At 70.1% G+C, this 20,118-nt stretch overlaps 1 protein-coding gene across 1 annotated transcript; it reads right to left on the minus strand.

The window, feature by feature from the left end:
- Positions 1 to 6,815: 6,815 nt before the first annotated feature.
- Positions 6,816 to 19,845, minus strand: IL17REL (interleukin 17 receptor E like). Its single transcript, XM_036430077.2, has 16 exons — positions 19,735 to 19,845; positions 15,719 to 15,746; positions 14,526 to 14,675; positions 14,309 to 14,418; positions 13,760 to 13,874; positions 13,517 to 13,561; positions 13,193 to 13,332; positions 12,762 to 12,833; positions 10,895 to 10,949; positions 10,066 to 10,229; positions 8,830 to 8,874; positions 8,433 to 8,490; positions 7,631 to 7,794; positions 7,247 to 7,321; positions 7,039 to 7,096; positions 6,816 to 6,833 (listed from the first exon to the last, which is right to left on the minus strand). Coding segments are annotated over exons 1-16 (1,389 nt in total). The 5' UTR covers positions 19,843 to 19,845; the 3' UTR covers positions 6,816 to 6,831.
- Positions 19,846 to 20,118: the final 273 nt, after the last annotated feature.

A 20,118-nucleotide genomic window follows, 5' to 3' on the forward strand; every position in this document is an offset into this window, starting at 1 on the left:
CCTGCTGCTGGGGGTGCTCCCGGCCGCCAGCTCCTCCCGGCTCACCCGCTGCTCCCAGGAGGGGGACCCAGGGGAGGCGAGAACAGCTCCCCTCCACTCCCCCCACCACCCTGTGACAGCCACCCACCCCAAACCAGGATCCTGGCTCCCCACTGGCCAGCCCAGGGTCCTGGGCACCAACCATGCACCTACCTCCACAGTCCATGATCCATCTGTCTGTCCGTCCACCCGCCCACTGCACAGCCAACAACCAGCCACCCACTGAGCTCGTCTCCGGGGGATCCTGAGTCAGGCCCTGGGGCGGCCAAGGCGCCCACTTAGTCACCAAGTGCCGAGAGCTGGTTCATAGCAAGACATCTTTATTTTTTAAAACATTTTTACTAGTTTCAGAGAGGAAAGGAGAGGGGGAGAGAGAGAAACATCCATGATGAGAATCTTTGATCGGCGGCCTTCTGCACACCCCCTCCTGGGGATCGAACCCACAACCCAGGCTTGTGTCCTTACTGGAATGGAACCTGGGACCCATCAGTCCCCAGGCTGATGCTCTACCCACTGAGCAACACCAGCCAGGGCTCAAGGCTCCTTTAGAGCCACTGGCTCGGGTTTTACACGGCACCTGTGGCTGTGGGACTTTCCCCGGGGACTACACACAACCCCGAGATCCTGGTGGAAAGAACCGAGTTCTGCTTGGCACCAGCCTCGGCTCCAACGCCCGGCGGCCGGCCAGCTCGTATCTCTGCTCTGGCCCCTGCCCGGCCGGCAGCGCGGGTTCACACCTGTGGGGCCTGACCTCTGAGCGGCCAGCGCCCAGCTGGCCCCCTCCCAGCCTCCTCACCCCGAGGCCCGCGGCAGCCCGGCCAGAAGAGAGGCCGGGGCGACGAGAACTGCTGCTCCCCTCCCTCTGGCAGCCTGAAACGGAACCTCAGCGGCTGCTTCTAGGAAAAGGGAAGTAACCACAGGAGCCCGGCCCCCACGCCTGCAGCCGGCAGACCCCGGGGCCCGGCCCCCACGCCTGCAGCCGGCAGACCCCGGGGCCCGGAGAGGACTCGGAGGGACGGGCGGGTCCCCGAGGCGGCCAGGGGGCTCGACAGCGGGGCCGAGGGGTCCTCCTGCCCGGGAGCCGCAGCCACGGCGCCGTGGCCGGGAAGAGGGCAGCCAAGCCTGGCACCTGCCCGCAGAGCCCCTCCACCTCGGACCGGGCCGGGGCTGAGCGGGTGAGGCGCAGCCAAGCGGCTGGCTCGGGCACCTCGATGGCCCGCCCTCCCCACGGCGGCCTCGGACGGGGCGTCGGCACGGGTTTCCAGGCCGCTGGCTTTCCAGGCAGACGTGGCAAGGCCTGAGCGTGGAGCTCCCATTACACACTGACCCCCTGTCCAGGCCGCTGGACCGTCTGGGCAGGGCCCGCCTCTCAGCACTGACCACTGCCCTCCCCAGCCTGGTCCCCACAGGAGAGCTGTTCCTGGAACCAGGCCCAGTGCCAGGCGGTGGCCGGGTGGGGAGGCGTGAGAGCCCCCTGGGGGGAGGGGTACCGGTCCCTGCACTGACTGGGCCTGGCAGGTGTGGAAATGGGTATGGGGGCCCCCCAGAGGGCCAGGGCATCTGTAGCTGAGGGGCTCCCATCCCGAGAGGAGGAGGGTCCCATCTCCCTGACCTGGGGCTCAAGGAGTGAGCTGACTGGTCTCTGGCCCCTGCCACACCCCTTCCGCCAGGAATCTGCCTGCCCAGACCCTCAGCGGGCTGGCACCCTACTGTCACTGGCACCATCCACTCCTAGGGGAGGCAGGCACCTGCCCTGCCCCAGGGTCTCAGACCCCGGCCCCAGGCCCCGGCCCCAGGTGCTGCTGCTGAGCAGGAACCGGTGCTTAGTGACGGCTGGTTCCTCCAGCCTTGGGAAGGGGGGCAGAGGAGAGGTGGGCAGGTGCAGAGGAGAGGGGGGCGGGGTGCAGAGGAGAGGCCAGACCCCCTCCCTGTGCCCAGAAGGAGGCCCCAGCTAGGCCTGGGCGGGGAGGGGAATGGGGGGACAGGGCTGGGCCAGGAGACGGAGAAAGCACCCCCATGTCCCTCAGCGAGGCCCTCTGGTGAAGATGCCTGCAGTGTGGAGGGCATGGAGGGCATTGTGGGGGGCAGTGTGGAGGGCTGGAAAAGGGCGGGGTGATGTGTGGGCCAGTGGCTGGCAGGGGGGCCCGGGCCCAGGAAGGAGGGGTCCTGAGACCAGGAGGGGTGCGGTCTGGGAGGTGGGGTTCATTTGGATGCAGGAGTGGAGCCCGAGGGTGCGGGGATGGAGATGGGGGTGCATGTGCTCAGTGAGCCCCCCAAGGTGAGAGCGTGAGAGCAGGCGGGCGGTGCCGACCCCCTGGCCCCGTTGGCTCCGTGCTGTGCCCCGTCCCCGGCCACCCAGCCCGGCGCTGGGACTGCCTGTCCCGTCCGCACACACAGGACCAGCACCGGCCTGCCAGCTCCCTCCACGCCTGGGGCTGCCCGCCCGCCGTGGCCGCCGTGCCCTACGGCCAGCCAGTGTGGGCGCCCGGAGCCTGCCCGCTGGGCACTGCCCCAGGCCCCGGCCCAGGTCCCATGCCCACAGCACAGCCCATCTGGGGGGCCTCTGGGCACCCACAGCCGACCAGCTCCCGGCTCCTGGCCCGGGAGCCCAGGCTGGGGTTCCATCTCGGGGCCGCGGTTCCCCACTGGGCGCCTCCCCGTCCAAAAGGAGCTGAGACGGCGTCCCCGGGCAGCGGGTCCCTCTGTGGGAGGAGGCAGCGCTGGGTGGGGCCGGCACACAGAGGTGCGCCCAGCGGGACGAGTGCCCGTGTCACCCACGCCTCTCCTGCGGAGCCAGGGCGCCTGGAGGAGCAGAGCCTGGCGGGGGCGGGGGGCAGCCTTGGGGAGCCTGCCCCTCAGGAACAGCTCTGCTGACTGCTCCCCCACCCCCGCCCTCCCAGAGCTCGGCTTAAACTCATACCCGGAGCCACTTTAAACATCTCTCAGAAAGTGAAATCGAGCTGATACCGGTCTGGCTCAGTGGATAGAGTGTTGGCCTGCAGATTGAAAGGTCCCAGGTTCGATTCCCATCAAGGGCATGTACCCTGGTTGCAGGCACATCCCCAGTAGGGGGTGTGCAGGAGGCAGCTGATCCATGTTTCTCTCTCATCGATGTTTCTAGCTTTCTATCCCTCTCCCTTCCTCTCTGTAAAAACTCAATAATATAGTTTATTTTATTTTATTTTTTTAAGGAAGAAAGTGAAAGGGAGGTCTGAGGGAATTCATGAAAAGTATTTTTAGAAAATAATTTTTAAAAAGAAATTTCAGAGGAAAAAAGAGATGGAAACATCAGTGATGAGAGAGAATCACTGCCCCACTCTGGGGATGGAGCCTGCGATCTGGGCCTGTGCCCTCAAACCTGAGTCACACGGTGACCTGCTGCACAGGTCAGCGCTCAGCCCGGGGCCACGCGGGCCACGGGGAGTATTTTTGGAACCGCTTCATGGAGGGACATTCATGAGCCATAAAGTCACCACTTCCCACCCACAGCCAGGACGGAGCGAAGCCCCGGGGTGCGCCGCCCCAGCCCTAGGCTGATGTCAGGGCATTCCGGCCCCCGCCTGGCCTTCGTTCCCATTAGCGGCTCCCCGCCCCCGCCTTCGCCCTGGTCCCCTAGTCCCCCCGCCCCCTCCTCCGCTGCTGAACGCGCGTCCCTGCTGGCCTCGCCCTCCCGCCGCCAGGCCTCGCTCAGGCCTCCCCAGTTCAGCTGGGAGGGGTCCCCGCACCTCCAGGGGCCCCCTGGCCTGGCCCCTCAGCGCCCCCCTCCTGGGCACTCGCCCCGCCCCATCCTCCCTAAGCCCCGCCCCGCCCTAAGCCCCGCCCCTGGACACCCGCCCTTCCTTTCCTAAGCCTCACCGTCTCCTAAGCCCCGCCCCTCCGCCCTAAGCCCCGCCTCCCCTTCTCCCCCTCCCTCCCCATCCTCTGCTGGTGCCCCCGGTGCCCAGCGGCCTCTCCATGGTGGAGACAGGAAAAGGCTGGAGCCTGGGGCACCGCCCCCTTCCTCCCCTCCCTCCTCCTCCCTTCTCCCCCCCTCCCTCCCCCTCCCTCCCACCTGCATCTCCGAGGCGCCAGGCCCAGCGCCCCGGGGCTCAGATCAAACAGCAGAGCATCCCTGGCTGCTCTCCAGCCCTCAGCCTCCTCCAGGAAATCCTGTTGGCGCCAACATGGCACACTCCAGTCCGCCGCCTCCAGGCTGCCGCCCTGCCCCCCTCTCTCCTTCCCTCCCTGAGGGGACCCTCCACCTGCACCCCTGTTCTCACCCGCTGGGGGTCATTTACAGTGACGTCAGAGAGGAAGGGAGAGGGAGAGAGAGAGAGAAGCATCGAGGATGAGACTCATGGATTGGCTGCCTCCTGCACGCCCCCTGGGGATGTGCCGGTGACCAGAACTGAACCCCGGCCCCTTCTGGCCCCCCTGCCTCCCCACCTCCTGTCCCTTCCCCCCTCCACTCACGCACCTGCCCCAGGGCCTTCGCATGGCCCCCCCCCCTGCCTTCAGGTGCTCTAAGGACAGATCTGAACTTTCCCTGGTGCCCCTGAGGAGGCTAAGAGCCAATCCCACTGGAACCCTGATATTCAGGGCTAGTTATCTGAATCCACGCCAGCAAGCTCAGTGCACATTCCAGATAACCTGTAAGTAATTAAGTCCCTCTCTCCGTCCCAGACACTGGTCCTGCAGAACCTGTCACTGTGGACAGTGCCTGCCTGGAGGGAGGGGAGAGTTATCAACGCGGGCACCAGGCCAGACCCTCAGATACGCCTGGAGACCCCAGTGGCCTTCTTGCAGGCCCGAGAAAGGACTAGAAGCACAATCCATCTTTGCAGGACGAGGACCACAGGGAGATTGGGGTTTGGAAGGCTGTCCCCCGAGCCGGCCGGGGTGTTAAACAGTGTCCCTCCGCTCCTCTGAGGCGTCCTTGGTTTTCCTTTGGTCTTCGGCAGCACCCAGTGGAAACAGGTCCCCTCCCCTCCCTTGGCTTAGAACCTTCTTCAGAAACCTGTGTGTTCTTTCCGTCCCTGTGACGTGCCTGCAAACCTGAAAAGCTCCTTTCTGGGCATTTTCCTGGAACACCGGGAATGTTTCTCTTCGGCGTCCCAGCCGTCTCTGAAACGTGAACCAGAATGGCGCCCCTCTCTCCATCTCTCTCTCTCTTTTTTTTAAAAAAATATATATTTTATTGATTTTTTACAGAGAGGAAGAGAGAGGAATAGAGAGTTAGAAACATCGATGAGAGAGAAACATCGATCAGCTGCCTCCTGCACGCCCCCAACTGGGGATGTGCCTGCCACCAAGGTGCATGCCCTTGATCGGAATCGAACCCGGGATCTTTCAGTCACAGGCTGATGTTCTACCCACTGAGCTAGACAGGTTAGGGCTGCTTCTCTTCTTGGTTTGCAGATGGCTGCACTCTCGCTGTGTCCGAGTGGGGGCCAGGGAGGAGGGAGAGAGATTCTCTGTTCTTTTTTTTTAATTGATTTTTTACAGAGAGGAGGGTAGAGAGATAGAGAGTTAGAAACATCGATGAGAGAGAAACATCAATCAGCTGCCTCCTGCACACTCCCTACTGGGGATGTGCCTGCAACCAAGGTACATGCCCTTGACAGGAATCGAACCTGGGACCCTTCAGTCCGCAGACTGATGCTCTATCCACTGAGCGACACTGGTCAGGGCGAGGGGGGGTGTTATTTCTTGACCCTTCACTCTCTTCTGTTGGCCTCCATGTCTGTTCTCAGGCCGGGACCACCCTCCGTCGGTCACTGCTGCTTTGTAATAAATTTTGAACTCGGAAGGTGTGAGTCCAACTTTGTTCTTTTATTTTTTAAAAAATATTTGTATTGGTTTCAGAGAGAAAGGGAGAGGGAGAGGCAGAAACATTAATGACGAGAGAGAATCCTGGATCGGCTGCCTCCCACCCTGGGGATCGAGCCTGCAACCTCTGCCTGTGCCCTGGATGGGAATGGAACCGTGACCTCCTGGTTCATAGGTCAAAGCTCAACCCCGGAGTCACGCCAGCCGGGCCCGGCTTTGTTCTTTTCCGAGATGATGCATCCGTTCAGGTCCTCTGTCACCCGCCTGCATTCAGGGTTTCTGAGGGAGACGGCGTGAGGTCTGGATGCCGCATCGGCGGGTTAATTACACCGTCTTCCCGGAGCGCCAATGCCTCCTCCGCGGAGATGGTCTCCCCGTCCTCCCGGGGCTGGGCCCCGTGCACACGCCCCGCCCCCGGGAGGCGTGCGCCTCAGCCTGGCGCTCCCTCAGGGCTTTTGCACGCGGCGCCGTTTCCGTGGCCGCCCGTGGGCTCGCTCCGTGGGCTGGAGGTGCCCGGGGCCGCGGGGTTCGCAGGCCCCGCCCCGTCTCCTGTGTGGTGCACCCACACCCATCCCCACTGGGAGACGGGGGGTGGGTGGGGGGCAGGGGCCAGGCCGCTGGGCGTGCTCGGAGCTCCGCGTTCTTCGTGGGTTCCTGAGCGTTTCCTATGCCGGAGCCACGGCGTCTGCAGAGGCTCCTCGCTCCTGTCCGGTTTGGGTAAAGGTGGGCAGAGGCCCCAGAGGAGGCGTGGTGAGTACGGGCCGCAGCCCCCGGGGCCACCTCCCCCTCCCACCCCCTCCAGCCCGGCCCCTCTACGAGGACGGGGTGTGCAGGGCCTCCAGAGGGCCACACTCTCCCTCCCCCACACGGGGGGCGTGTGGAGGCTGGGAGGGTGCTGGCACCCAGCTGTGGTGTCCGGACGCAGAGCCTGGGGGGGGGGGGGGGGCGGAGGTCTCCGGAGTCTGGCCTGAGGCACCTCCCGGCTCCTGGACAGAAGGAGGCAGCGCCCGATCAGGGTGGTGGACACTCGGGAGGGGCCGGGCACCCAGGGGGCCCAGGCCTTGCCTCTGTCTGGCCTGACTGGGTGGTGACCCCCCACCCCATCTCCTGTGTGGTGCACCCCACACCCATCCCGACGGAGACGGGGGCAGGGCCAGGCCCCCATGCCCCGCGGAGCAGGTGGGCACTCACAGCACCGGGCGCCGCACAGCTGCTGGGGGGCTGAGAAGTGCAGGTCGGCTCTCCAGCCCTGCAGAGGGGGGTGGCAGCTGGTCAGTGTGGCCCGGGCCCTGCTGTGCCCCCCGCCCCGTGCCCAGAGGGGGGCCGCAGAGGCTGCTGGGGCAGCGGGGGGGGGGGGTTGCAGAGACAGGCTGGAGTGGGGGCTGGGCAGGCACCGCACCTGGATGCACGTGTCAGGCCCACAGGCCTCGTCCCTGGGAACGTCCACAAAGGCAGGGTCCTCCGTGCCGTCAGCCTGGGAGGGGACAGGCGTGGGGACAGTGCAGGGCCCTATCCCTGACCCTCATGCACACCTGTGTGTCTGTGCGTGTCTGTGTGTCCATGTGTGCATGTGCGCGCCTATGTCCGCATGTGTGTGTGCATGTATGTCTGTGCGTGTGCGTATGTGCGCGCGCGCACGCGCGTGTGTGTGTGTGTGTGTGTGTGTGTGTGTAGCATGGGGTCAGCCCCCTGCTCACTCCCCCGCAGGCGGCCCTGGCCTGGCAGAGGGCGGGGTTGGAGGAGGACTGGGGTCAGGGGTCAGGGGTCAGGGGTCGACGCTCACCGAGGCTGCGGGGAGGGTGGGGGCCTGCAGGGCTTGGTGGCAGGCCGGGGGCCACGTCTCCCGCCCACGGCACAGGCTCACTCGGAAGCGGGCGGGGCCGGGCGAGGAGAAGGCGACGCGGAGGTGGGTCCCGGACGGTGCTGGGCCGACGGTCATCTTCCAGGCTGAGGGTGGAGGGCTGAGGCCTGCCGCCCCTTCCTCCCTCCCCTGTCCTCCCTCCTGCTGTCCTCCCTCCCCTGTCCTCCCTCCCACTCCTCCCTCCCCTGTCCTCCCTCCTGCTGTCCTCCCTCCCACTCCTCCCTCCCACTTCTCCCTCCCCTGTCTTCCCTCCCCTGTCCTCCCTCCTGCTGTCCTCCCTCCCCTGTCCTCCCTCCCACTCCTCCCTCCCCTGTCTTCCCTCCTGCTGTCCTCCCTCCCCTGTCCTCCCTCCCCTGTCCTCCGTCCCACTCCTCCCTCCCCTGTCCTCCCTCCTGCTGTCCTCCCTCCCCTGTCCTCCCTCCCCTGTCCTCCCTCCTGCTGTCCTCCTTCCCCTGTCCTTCCTCCCCTGTCCTCCCTCCCACTCCTCCCTCCCACTTCTCCCTCCCCTGTCCTCCCTCCCCTGTCCTCCCTCCCCTGTCCTCCCTCCCACTCCTCCCTCCCACTTCTCCCTCCCCTGTCCTCCCTCCCCTGTCCTCCCTCCCACTCCTCCCTCCCCTGTCCTCCCTCCCACTCCTCCCTCCTGCCTCCCCCCTCCTCCTCCCCCCTTTGCTGCCTCCCCAGGCAGAGGTCACAGCTGGGGGGGCGGGGCACAGGGGGTGCTCACCTGGGAAGCGTGGCTGCTGGAAGGGGCACCTCACATGGAAGCCCAGGCTGGTGGAGAACTGCAGGGAGGACGGGGGCTGGGTGCGCCTGGGGGAGGGCAGCTGGGGGAGGGCGGCTGGGGGAGGGTGGCTGGGGGAGGGCGGCTGGGGGTGCTGCTGGGGGTGTGAGCTGAGGGAGGGCGGCTGGGGGTGCCTGGGGGAGGGCGGCTGAGGGTGCCACTGGGGGCGTCTGCCCAGCCCTCGGCCCTGACTCCCACCCCAGCCCTGCGCACCACCCACCGTCAAACCGGGAGGGGCAGAGGGTGGCCCAGGCTGAGCGAGGCCTGCAGGGGGGGGTCCTTGGGTGAAGGGCTGCTGGCCTCCTGGCTGTGGCCGCCCTCTCCCGGCCCAGCCCCTCACCTGGAGGCAGAGCTGGGGCTGGGTGTCCACCAGGGAGTACTGCACCTGAGGGCGGGGTCAGGGCCTGAGGCCTGTGCACCCCCGCCCCTGCCCATGGGCACCACCCCGCCCCCCAAGGCCCTCACCCCGCCCCCCATGGCCCTCACCCCGCCCCCCATGGCCCTCACCCCGCCCCCATGGCCCTCACCCCGCCCCCATGGCCCTCACCCCGCCCCCATGGCCCTCACCCCCATGGCCCTCACCCCGCCCCCCATGGCCCTCACACCCATGGCCCTCACCCCGCCCCCCATGGCCCTCACCCCGCCCCCCATGGCCCTCACCCCGCCCCCATGGCCCTCACCCCCATGGCCCTCACCCCGCCCCCCATGGCCCTCACCCCCATGGCCCTCACCCCGCCCCCATGGCCCTCACCCCGCCCCCATGGCCCTCACCCCCAAGGCCCTCACCCCGCCCCCATGGCCCTCACCCCCCAAGGCCCTCACCCCGCCCCCATGGCCCTCACCCCGCCCCCCATGGCCCTCACCCCGCCCCCATGGCCCTCACCCCCATGGCCCTCACCCCGCCCCCCATGGCCCTCACCCCGCCCCCATGGCCCTCACCCCCATGGCCCTCACCCCTCATGGCCCTCACCCCCATGGCCCTCACCCCCATGGCCCTCACCCCGCCCCCATGGCCCTCACCCCCATGGCCCTCACCCCTCATGGCCCTCACCCCCATGGCCCTCACCCCCCATGGCCCTCACCCCCATGGCCCTCACCCCCATGGCCCTCACCCCCATGGCCCTCACCTCGCCCCCATGGCCCTCACCCCCATGGCCCTCACCCCTCATGGCCCTCACCCCCATGGCCCTCACCCCCCATGGCCCTCACCCCACCCCCTATGGCCCTCACCCCCATGGCCCTCACCCCGCCCCCCATGGCCCTCACCCCACCCCCCATGGCCCTCACCCCTATGGCCCTCACCCCTCATGGCCCTCACCCCCATGGCCCTCACCCCCCATGGCCCTCACCCCACCCCCTATGGCCCTCACCCCGCCCCCCTGGCCCTCACCCCCATGGCCCTCACCCCGCCCCCATGGCCCTCACCCCCATGGCCCTCACCCCGCCCCCATGGCCCTCACCCCCATGGCCCTCACCCCCATGGCCCTCACCCCGCCCCCCATGGCCCTCACCCCCATGGCCCTCACCCCGCCCCCATGGCCCTCACCCCCATGGCCCTCACCCCCATGGCCCTCACCCTGCCGTGGGCCGGCCGCCGGGAGTCCTGCAGCTCCAGGCAGCGGGGCCCAGGCCCCGGGCGCCAGCACAGGCTCACGAGGCCGCTCAGCGGGCAGGCCGGCTCCCAGCTTAGCGCCTGGCTGGCCGGATGGTAGTGGACAGCTGCCCACAGCGCCTCTGTGTCTGTAGGCCCCCCCCCCCAGGTCAGCCGGGCCCCCAGGTCAGCCGGGCCCCCAGGTCAGCCGGGTCCCCCAGGTCAGCCGGGCCCCCAGGTCAGCCGGGCCCCCAGGTCAGCCGGGTCCCCCAGGTCAGCCGGGCCCCCAGGTCAGCCGGGCCCCCAGGTCAGCCGGGTCCCCCAGGTCAGCCGGGCCCCCAGGTCAGCCGGGTCCCCCAGGTCAGCCGGGCCCCCAGGTCAGCCGGGTCCCCAGGTCAGCCGGGCCCCCAGGTCAGCCGGGCCCCCAGGGCAGCCGGGTCCCCCAGGGCAGCCGGGCCCCCAGGTCAGCCGGGTCCCCCAGGGCAGCCAGGTCCCCCAGGGCAGCTGGGCCCCCAGGTCAGCCGGGCCCCCAGGGCAGCCGGGTCCCCCAGGGCAGCCGGGCCCCCAGGTCACCCGGGCCCCCAGGTCAGCAGGGCCCCCAGGGCAGCCGGGCACCCAGCTGCAGTGGGACCTCTGCCTGCGAGAAGGTGCCCCGGGCCGAGCCTGAGGGGCGGGTCTCCCTCGGGGGTCCTGGCCCCCCCAGCTGTGCCCAGCCTCGGCCGAGGACCCTCCTGGCCTCACCCCTCCCCCTCCCCGTTACCCCTGCCCGCCCCCGCCCCGCCCCCTCCCCCACCCCCCACCACGGGGCACTCGCCGAGCTCGAAGGGGCAGGTCCAGGTCCGCACTGCGTCCGGGATCGCAGACCAGCTCTGTGGAGAGGAGGGTCAGCGCGGCCGTCCCTGTGCCCGGGGCCGCGGCCGCCCCACTGACCTCCCCACCACTGACCTCCCCCCCGCACTGACCTCCTCCCCACTGACCTCCCCCCCCACTGACCTCCCCCCACTGACCCCCCCCCCACTGACCTCCCCGCACTGACCTCCCCCGCACTGACCTCCCCCCGCACTGACCTCCCCCCACTGACCTCCCCCCACTGACCTCCCCACTGACCTCCCCCCCACTGACCTCCCCCCACTGACCTCCCCCCACTGACCTCCCCCCCGCACTGACCTCCCCCCCACTGACCTCCCCCCACTGACCTCCCCCCCACTGACCTCCCCCCCCACTGACCTCCCGCACTGACCTCCCCCCACTGACCTCCCCCCCACTGACCTCCCCCCACTGACCTCCCCCCCTGACCTCCCCCCACTGACCTCCCCGCACTGACCTCCCCCCACTGACCTCCCCGCACTGACCTCCCCCCGCACTGACCTCCCCGCACTGACCTCCCCGCACTGACCTCCCCCCGCACTGACCTCCCCCCGCACTGACCTCCCCCCCACTGACCTCCCCGCACTGACTCCTCCACTGACCCCCCCACTGACCTCCCCCCGCACTGACCTCCCCTCCACTGACCTCCCCCCGCACTGACCTCCCCCCGCACTGACCTCCCCGCACTGACTTCCCCCCCACTGACCTCCCCCCACTGACCCCTCCACTGACCTCCCCGCACTGACCTCCCCCCGCACTGACCTCCCCCCCGCACTGACCTCCCCCCACTGACCTCCCCCCACTGACCCCCCCCGCACTGACCTCCCCCCGCACTGACCTCCCCCCGCACTGACCTCCCCCCACTGACCTCCCCCCACTGACCTCCCCCCCACTGACCTCCCCCCCACTGCCCTCCCCGCACTGACCTCCCCCCCACTGACCTCCCCCCCACTGACCTCCCCCCCCACTGACCTCCCCCCGCACTGACCCCTCCACTGACCCCCCCACTGACCTCCCCCCCACTGACCTCCCCCCCCACTGACCTCCCCCCGCACTGACCTCCCCCCGCACTGACCCCTCCACTGACCCCCCCACTGACCTCCCCCCCACTGACCTCCCCCCGCACTGACCTCCCCGCACTGACTTCCCCCCCACTGACCTCCCCCCACTGACCCCTCCCCTGACCTCCCCCCGCACTGACCTCCCCGCACTGACCTCCCCCCGCACTGACCTCCCCCCTGCACTGACCTCCCCCCACTGACCTCCCCCCGCACTGACCTCCCCCCGCACTGACCTCCCCCCGCACTGACCTCCCCCCGCACTGACCTCCCCCCGCACTGACCCCTCCACTGACCCCCCCACTGACCTCCCCCCGCACTGACCTCCCCTCCACTGACCTCCCCCCGCACTGACCTCCCCCCGCACTGACCTCCCCGCACTGACTTCCCCCCCACTGACCTCCCCCCACTGACCTCCCCGCACTGACCCCTCCACTGACCTCCCCCCGCACTGACCTCCCCCCGCACTGACCTCCCCCCCACTGACCTCCCCGCACTGACCTCCCCCGCACTGACCTCCCCCGCACTGACCTCCCCCCGCACTGACCTCCCCCCCACTGACCTCCCCCCCACTGACCTCCCCGCACTGACCTCCCCCCGCACTGACCTCCCACCGCACTGACCTCCCCTCCACTGACCTCCCCCCGCACTGACCTCCCCCCCAGTGACCTCCCCCCCACTGACCTCCCCGCACTGACCTCCCCCCCACTGACCTCCCCCACTGACCTCCCCCCGCACTGACCTCCCCGCACTGACCTCCAGGCACAGGCAGGGCAGCTCCTGGCTGTAGGGCAGGGCGACCACCCCCGAGATGCTGTTCGCAGCCACCTGCAGGGACGTTGGCTGAGGTGCTGCAGCCTGTGGGCGGGGCCTTCACTGGGCGGGGCCTGCTATGGGCGGGGCCTATGGTGGGCAGAGCCTGCAGTGGGCGGGGCGGGGTCTGGGTGGGCGGGGCCAGGGGGACAGCAGTTGAGGGATGGGGCTCGGACGTGGCTCGGGCTGGGGGCGGGGCTTGGACCTGAGGGGCGGGGCTTGGACGTGGGTGAGGTCTGGGTGGGTGGAGCCAGGGGGACTGAGAGCAGCTGAGGGGCGGGGCTTGGACATGGCGCAGGCTGGGGCGGGGCTTGCGTCGGGGCGGGGCCTGTTCCGGGCTGGAGGTTGTGCGCAGGGCCTGGGCCTGGGCTCACCTGCACCAGGGCGCCCGCGTCCTCGCAGGCGGACCACTTGAGGCAGAGCCGCACATAGTGGTCGGTGCCCTCAGGGGCCTCGGGCAGCTGCACCAGGACGACCTTGCGGCTGCGATCCACCCGGTAGGACAGCTTCCCGGCTGTGGGGTGAGGGGGGCACCCTGGGGCCAGAGGCACCAGACACAGGCTCCTCCTGTCCTGAGAGCTCGGGGTGGCCCTGCAGGACCCCGTCTTGATTTCGGAGGCGAGGCGGGGTGGAAGAAGACCCAGGGGAGGGTGGTGGCGGCCCCTCAGGGAGGCTGTGTCCCCCTGGGGTGGGCTTACCACGGCATTCCGGCAGGTTCCGCCTCACGTCCTCGTCTCCACAGTCTGCAAGTGACAGGCAAAGGGGGCTCAGCCTGCGCGGCCAGGCCATCCCCCACCGGGCCTCTCCGGAGAGGCAGCGCCCCAAATTAGCCAGATGGCGGCGGGGATGGGCCTGCCCCCGCCCGCCGCGTCTCCTCTCCATCAGGCTGCAGAAGCCAGATGGCAGCTCCATCCGGGCCGGCCGGCCCCCTGGGCCCTCACCTTCCACGTGGTACTGCTGTTCCAGCTGCACCCCGCAGAAGTGGGGGACAGGCCTCAGGGTGACGTGGACGCTCTGGGCTGCACTGACCTCGAAGCAGTCGAAGTGCACCTGGAGCTGGGCAGATAGAGGTGTGACCCGGCCCCTGCCCGCCCTCCCCTCTCCTGCCCGCCCTCCCCGACCCTGCCCGCCCTCCCGGCCCCTGCCCGCCCTCCCGGCCCCTGCCCGCCCTCCCCGCCCCTGCCCGCCCTCCCGGCCCCTGCCCGCCCTCCCCTCTCCTGCCCGCCCTCCCGGCCCCTGCCCGCCCTCCCCTCCCCTGCCCGCCCTCCCCGCCTCTGTCCGCCCTCCCGGCCCCTGCCCGCCCTCCCCGGCCAGGCCAGCTCCACTGGACACAGCGGGAAGCAGGGTCTGGAGGCAGAGCGGAAGGGGCGTCCGGCCCTGGGTGTCGGTGGCAGGGCTGGGCCGGGCGGGGACAGGCGGCGGGCGGCGGGCAGCAGCAGGCGAGGGCAGTGCCTGCCGCTTGGCTAAGGCCTGGGCTCAGAGCTGCCCACCTCCTGCCCCGCCTGGCGCCGGCGGGAGCCTCCGGGGACGCGCACGCCCTGGCAGCGTGTCTCCTGCGTGTCCATGCTCTGGGCGCAGGCCTCCAGGCCCCGCAGGCTCTCTGTGGGGGGGCGGGGAGGCCGGCGGCCGTCAGCCCGCGGCGGGGGTGCAGTGACCGGGCTCCCTGCCAGCCGCCCCCCAGCCCTCCCGTCCTGGGTGACCCCTCACCCTGCAGCCGGACGGAGGCCTGCACATGCAGCAGCAGGGAGCAGCCGCCCGGGGGGGCACAGCTCATGGCGGTGGAGACGGTCAGGGCCCCCAGGACCGGCCGGGGCACGGCCGCGGGGGGCTGCCGGCAGAAGCTGCTCAGGACGTCCCCTGGGGAGGGCGCGGGGTGAGGCACGGCTCCCTCCGGGGCCAGGCTGCGGGGGGCGCTCCGGTGCACGGCGGGAGGGGCCTCAGGGCCTGGCCCAGGGCAGCCAGGGCCGGTCCCCGGGGGAGTGCGGGCGGCCGGCCCGGTCAGCCTGTCCGCTGGGCATCAGGCGTGGGACCAGGCCGGGGCGGGGGGGCAGGCCGCCCCTGGAGCTGAGCGAGCGGGCGGAGCAGAGGGGACAGCACCCCGCACCCCGGGCCAGGGAGAGGCCTGCTCCCAGCTGCAGGGAGGGCCGGGGGCAGCAACCAGCAGAGGGCACAGTCAGCCCCACACATCTGTCTGTTTTTTAAAACCCTCACTGGAGGGTATTTTTCCATCTTCAGGGAGAGAAGGAGGGAGAGGGAGAGGCAGAGAGAAACATCAGTCGGCTGCATGAGCTCTGACCGGGGCCCAGGCCGGGAGGAGCCTGCAACCAAGGGGTGTGCCCTTGATCGGAATCCAACCTGGGTCTGCAGGCCAACGCTCTACCCACTGAGCACACCGGCCAGCGCCAACAGATGTATTGTATTGTATTTTTTTGGGGGGAAAACCTGGTTTATTTTCTTTGTTTTCAAGAAAAGCTTTTAAATTTAACAATGTTACATGCAATAAGCACTAATATTTCAGGAAAAGGATTTTGAATGTAACAGGTGCATTTTAAAAGGAGGAATGGACCCAGGCCGGCTGGCTCCGTGGCTGAGCCGAGCACCAAGGAGGTCAGGGTCCGTTCCCGGGCAGGGCATGTGGCCAGTGGAAGGTCCGATCCCCAGTAGGGGGCGTGCAGGAGGCAGCCGACGGTGATTCTCATCACTGATGTTCTCTCTCCCTCTGCCTTCCTCTCTGACTTCAGTAAACGTGTATCCAGGGACTGAGCTGAAAGAGAAACGCGGCCGGGCACAGAGGACGGGGGAGGCGAGACCCCACACTCGCCGAGCCCGCGCCCCCGCCGGCGAGGGGATCCCGCTGTGGGCAGACCTGACCCAGGGGACCCCCACCCAGAGGCACTCACGGGTCACGTGACGCCTGCAGACGAAGCCCTGGAGACAAACAGAGAGAGGGTGAGAGGTCGGCTCGGCCCCCCTGTCCCCCCTCCTGGTTCCGCCTGGGGGAGGCCGGGCAGCCCGGCCCCGCAGACTGGGGGGCCCGGGGGGCCCAGTCCCTGGCTCCTCCTCCGAGCTGTCTGGACGCTGCCCCTGAACGCCCAGCCAGGGGTCACAGTCAGGGTGCGACGGGGCCCCTGACCCACAGGCCCTGCTGCCCCACCCGGAGGGCGAGACCCACGGGGACACGGAGACAGCCAGGGCGACAGCGGGGGCCTCCGTCCCTCCCCGGAGAGAACTGGCCTCGAGACCCCGGGAGCTGGGGGGGGGCTCCAGATGAGACCTGGCCCTGCGGGTGCCCCGTGGGGGCGGGAGGAGGGGAAGTGGGAGCCCCACCCGCTGCTCCCCCGCCCGGTCTGGCCGTGCGGCTGCCCAGGGGGGAGGGCAGGAGGTCAGGGACGGGGCAGGGAGCACGGACGGGGCAGGGAGCACGGACGGGGCAGGGAGCACGGACGGGGCAGGAGGTCAGGGACGGGGCAGGGAGCACGGACGGGGCAGGGAGCACGGACGGGGCAGGGAGCACGGATGGGGCAGGAGGTCAGGGACGGGGCAGGGAGCACGGACGGGGCAGGGAGCACGGACGGGGACAGGAGGTCAGGGACGGGGCAGGAGGTCAGGGACGGGGCAGGGAGCACGGACGGGACAGGAGGTCAGGGACGGGGCAGGAGGTCAGGGACGGGACAGGAGGTCAGGGACGGGGCAGGGAGTATGGACGGGGCAGGAGGTCAGGGACGGGGCAGGAGGTCAGGGACGGGGCAGGAGGTCAGGGACAGGGCAGGGAGCACGGACGGGACAGGAGGTCAGGGACGGGGCAGGAGGTCAGGGACGGGGCAGGGAGCACGGACGGGGCAGGGAGCACGAACGGGGCAGGGAGCACGGACGGGGCAGGGAGCACGGACGGGGCAGGAGGTCAGGGACGGGGCAGGGAGCATGGACGGGGCAGGGAGCACGGACGGGACAGGAGGTCAGGGACGGGACAGGAGGTCAGGGACGGGGCAGGGAGCATGGACAGGGCAGGGAGCACGGACGGGCCGGAGGTCAGGGACGGGGACAGGAGGTCAGGGACGGGGCAGGGAGCACGGACGGGCCGGAGGTCAGGGACGGGGACAGGAGGTCAGGGACGGGACAGGAGGTCAGGGACGGGGCAGGGAGTATGGACGGGGCAGGAGGTCAGGGACGGGCCGGAGGTCAGGGACGGGACAGGAGGTCAGGGACGGGGCAGGGAGCACGGACGGGGCAGGGAGCACGGACGGGGCAGGAGGTCAGGGACTGGGCAGGAGGTCAGGGACGGGACAGGAGGTCAGGGACGGGGCAGGGAGTATGGACGGGGCAGGAGGTCAGGGACGGGGCAGGGAGCACGGACGGGGCAGGAGGTCAGGGACGGGGCAGGGAGCACGGACGGGGCAGGAGGTCAGGGACGGGGCAGGGAGCACGGACGGGGCAGGAGGTCAGGGACGGGGCAGGAGGTCAGGGACGGGGCAGGGAGCACGGACGGGGCAGGAGGTCAGGGACGGGGCAGGGAGCACGGACGGGGCAGGAGGTCAGGGACGGGGCAGGAGGTCAGGGACGGGGCAGGGAGCACGGACGGGCAGGAGGGCAGGGACGGGGACAGGGGTGTGGCCTCACGGCAGGCCTTCCGCGCCCTCAGCGACAGGGACATGGGACCAGCCGGAGGCCGAGGCCAGAAACCCCCGGAACCCGGCGTCCTGGCATCCGGCCGCCCGGAGGGGGGAAGTCGCTGGGGTTTCCCACTGGGCTTCCCGGGGGTTCCCGGCCCGAGGCCGATGGGGGGTGTCTGTGGGGGGACCCCGAGGTGCGCATCTCTGAGGTCTGGTCCCCTCTGCGCCCCCACCAGCCCAGCCCATCAGTCAGAGCTGATGGGGAGGAGGGTGTGGGTGCCCCGTGCAGGGGGAGGAGGGTGCGGGCCCGGCGTCTGGGGCTCACCCGGGGGACAGCACCAGTGAGTGGGACGGGGCCCCCGAGGCCCAGGCACCCCGAGGCCCCCCCTCCCTGCTCCCGGGGGTGACACGTGACCTGACTCTGTCCTGGTCCCCCCAGCCCAACTTCAGGTCGGCGAGGGCGTGGCCCAGGCCTGGAGCGCCCTCAGGGACGGGAGGGGACAGAGGTCTGCTGTGTCCTCCTTTCCCCCTCCCCCCACTTCCCCTCCCTCCTCCTCCTGCAGCTCCGTCTGCCCCCAGCACCCTCCTCCCCCTGCACGGGGCACCCACACCCTCCTTCCCCTGCATGGGGCACCCAGATCCTCCTCCCCCTGCACAGGGCACCCAGCACCCTCCTCCCCCTGCACGGGGCACCCAGCACCCTCCTGCTCTGACCTTCTCCCCACCTGGACCCCCTGTTCCCTCACAGCCCGAGGCACCGCCCCAGCCCCAGGTCCCTGCCCCTCCGAGGCCCAGCCTGGCCCTTCCCACGTCCAGCCCCTCGCCCTCCCCGAGGCCCCGGCTTATTGGAGCGGCCGCCCCCCGCCCGAGGCCTGGGCGACCCCGGTGTCCGGGCCGTTTCCGGGGAGGCACCGGCGGCCCCCCCCCTCTCCCCTCTCCCCCCTCGCCCGGCCCGGGCCCGTGTGGGGGTGGCAGGGGGTGCAGGGTCAGCCCCCGGCGGCGCCCACTGAGCCGCCGCTCGGCCTGGGGCACCTCCCCCGGCAGATGTGCCAGGCCCCTCCCCCCGCTGAGTCACCTGCTGCCCTGAAAGTCCCGGGACGCCCCCGCCCAGCGCTTCCCGCCCGGCCCCTCCCTCCCCGACAGAGAGTTCCCCGAAGCACTTCCTCCTCGGCATCCGCAGCTGCAGGGGAGCCAGGAGAGCGGGGGGGCTGGGCCCAGGCCCCCCAACCGTCCAACCATCCAACCGTCCCCTCATCCCTCGGAGAGGCCGGCACAGGGCCCTCAGCTTCCGACCACCCCCTGCACCCACCTCACCCACCTGCACCCCCTCCACCCCTCCACCCCCTGCACCCCCTCCACCCCCTGCACCCACCTCACCCACCTGCACCCCCTCCACCCCTGCACCCCCTGCACCCCCTCCACCCCTCCACCCCCTGCACCCACCTCACCCACCTGCACCCCCTCCACCCCTCCACCCTCTCCACCTCCTGCACCCCTCCACCCCCTGCACCCACCTCACCCACCTGCACCCCCTCCACCCCCTGCACCCCCTCCACCCCTCCACCCCTCCACCCCCTGCACCCCTCCACCCCTGCACCCACCTCACCCACCTGCACCCCCTCCACCCCTGCACCTCCTGCACCCCTCCACCCCTGCACCCACCTCACCCACCTGCACCCCCTCCACCCCTGCACCTCCTGCACCCCTCCACCCCCTGCACCCACCTCACCCACCTGCACCCCCTCCACCCCTGCACCTCCTGCACCCCCTCCCCCCCTGCACCCACCTCACCCACCTGCACCCCCTCCACCCCTGCACCTCCTGCACCCCCTCCACCCCTCCACCCCCTGCACCCACCTCACCCACCTGCACCCCCTCCACCCCTCCACCCTCTCCACCTCCTGCACCCCCTCCACCCCCTGCACCCACCTCACCCACCTGCACCCCTCCACCCCTCCACCCCCTCCACCCCTCCACCCCTCCACCCCCTGCACCCCTGCACCCCTCCACCCCCTGCACCCCTCCACTCTCTCCACCCCCTGCACCTTCTGCACCCCCTCCACCCTCTCCACCCCCTCCACCCCCTGCACCCCCTCCACCCTCTCCACCCCCTGCACCTTCTGCACCCCCTCCACCCCTCCACCCCCTCCACCCCCTGCACCCCTCCACCCCTCCACCCCCTGCACCCACCTCACCCACCTGCACCCCCTCCACCCCCTGCACCCCCTGCACACACCCGCCGCTCCCCGTGCCCTGCCTCCCGGCCAGCGCCCACCCCGAGCCAGATGCCTGCGTGGGGGGCTCACCGGAGAGCAGGCGAGGCTGCAGTCTGTGACCCGGGGCACGGCCAGGCCCCCGCGGGTGCTGCAGGTCAGGGCCAGGAGCGCGAGGGCAAGGGCTGTCCCGGCCGGCATGGCTGCGTGTGTGCGTGTGTGTGTGTGTGTGCGTGTGTGTGTGTGCGTGTGTGTGTGCGTGTGTGCGTGTGTGTGTGTGTGCGTGTGTGTGTGCGTGTGTGTGTGTGTGCGCGCGCGTGTGCGTGTGTGTGTGCGTGTGTGTGTGTGTGCGCGCGCGTGTGCGTGTGCGTGCGTGTGTGTGTGCGTGTGTGCGCACGCGTGTGCGAGTGGGGATGGGAGCCCGCAGGTGCCGTGGCCGCTCTCCTGCCTCCCCGCCGACACTCCACTCAGGCTCCA

This window comes from Pipistrellus kuhlii, unplaced genomic scaffold (assembly GCF_014108245.1).
Source record: "Pipistrellus kuhlii isolate mPipKuh1 unplaced genomic scaffold, mPipKuh1.p scaffold_m20_p_101, whole genome shotgun sequence".
Classification (NCBI taxonomy): domain Eukaryota; kingdom Metazoa; phylum Chordata; class Mammalia; order Chiroptera; family Vespertilionidae; genus Pipistrellus; species Pipistrellus kuhlii.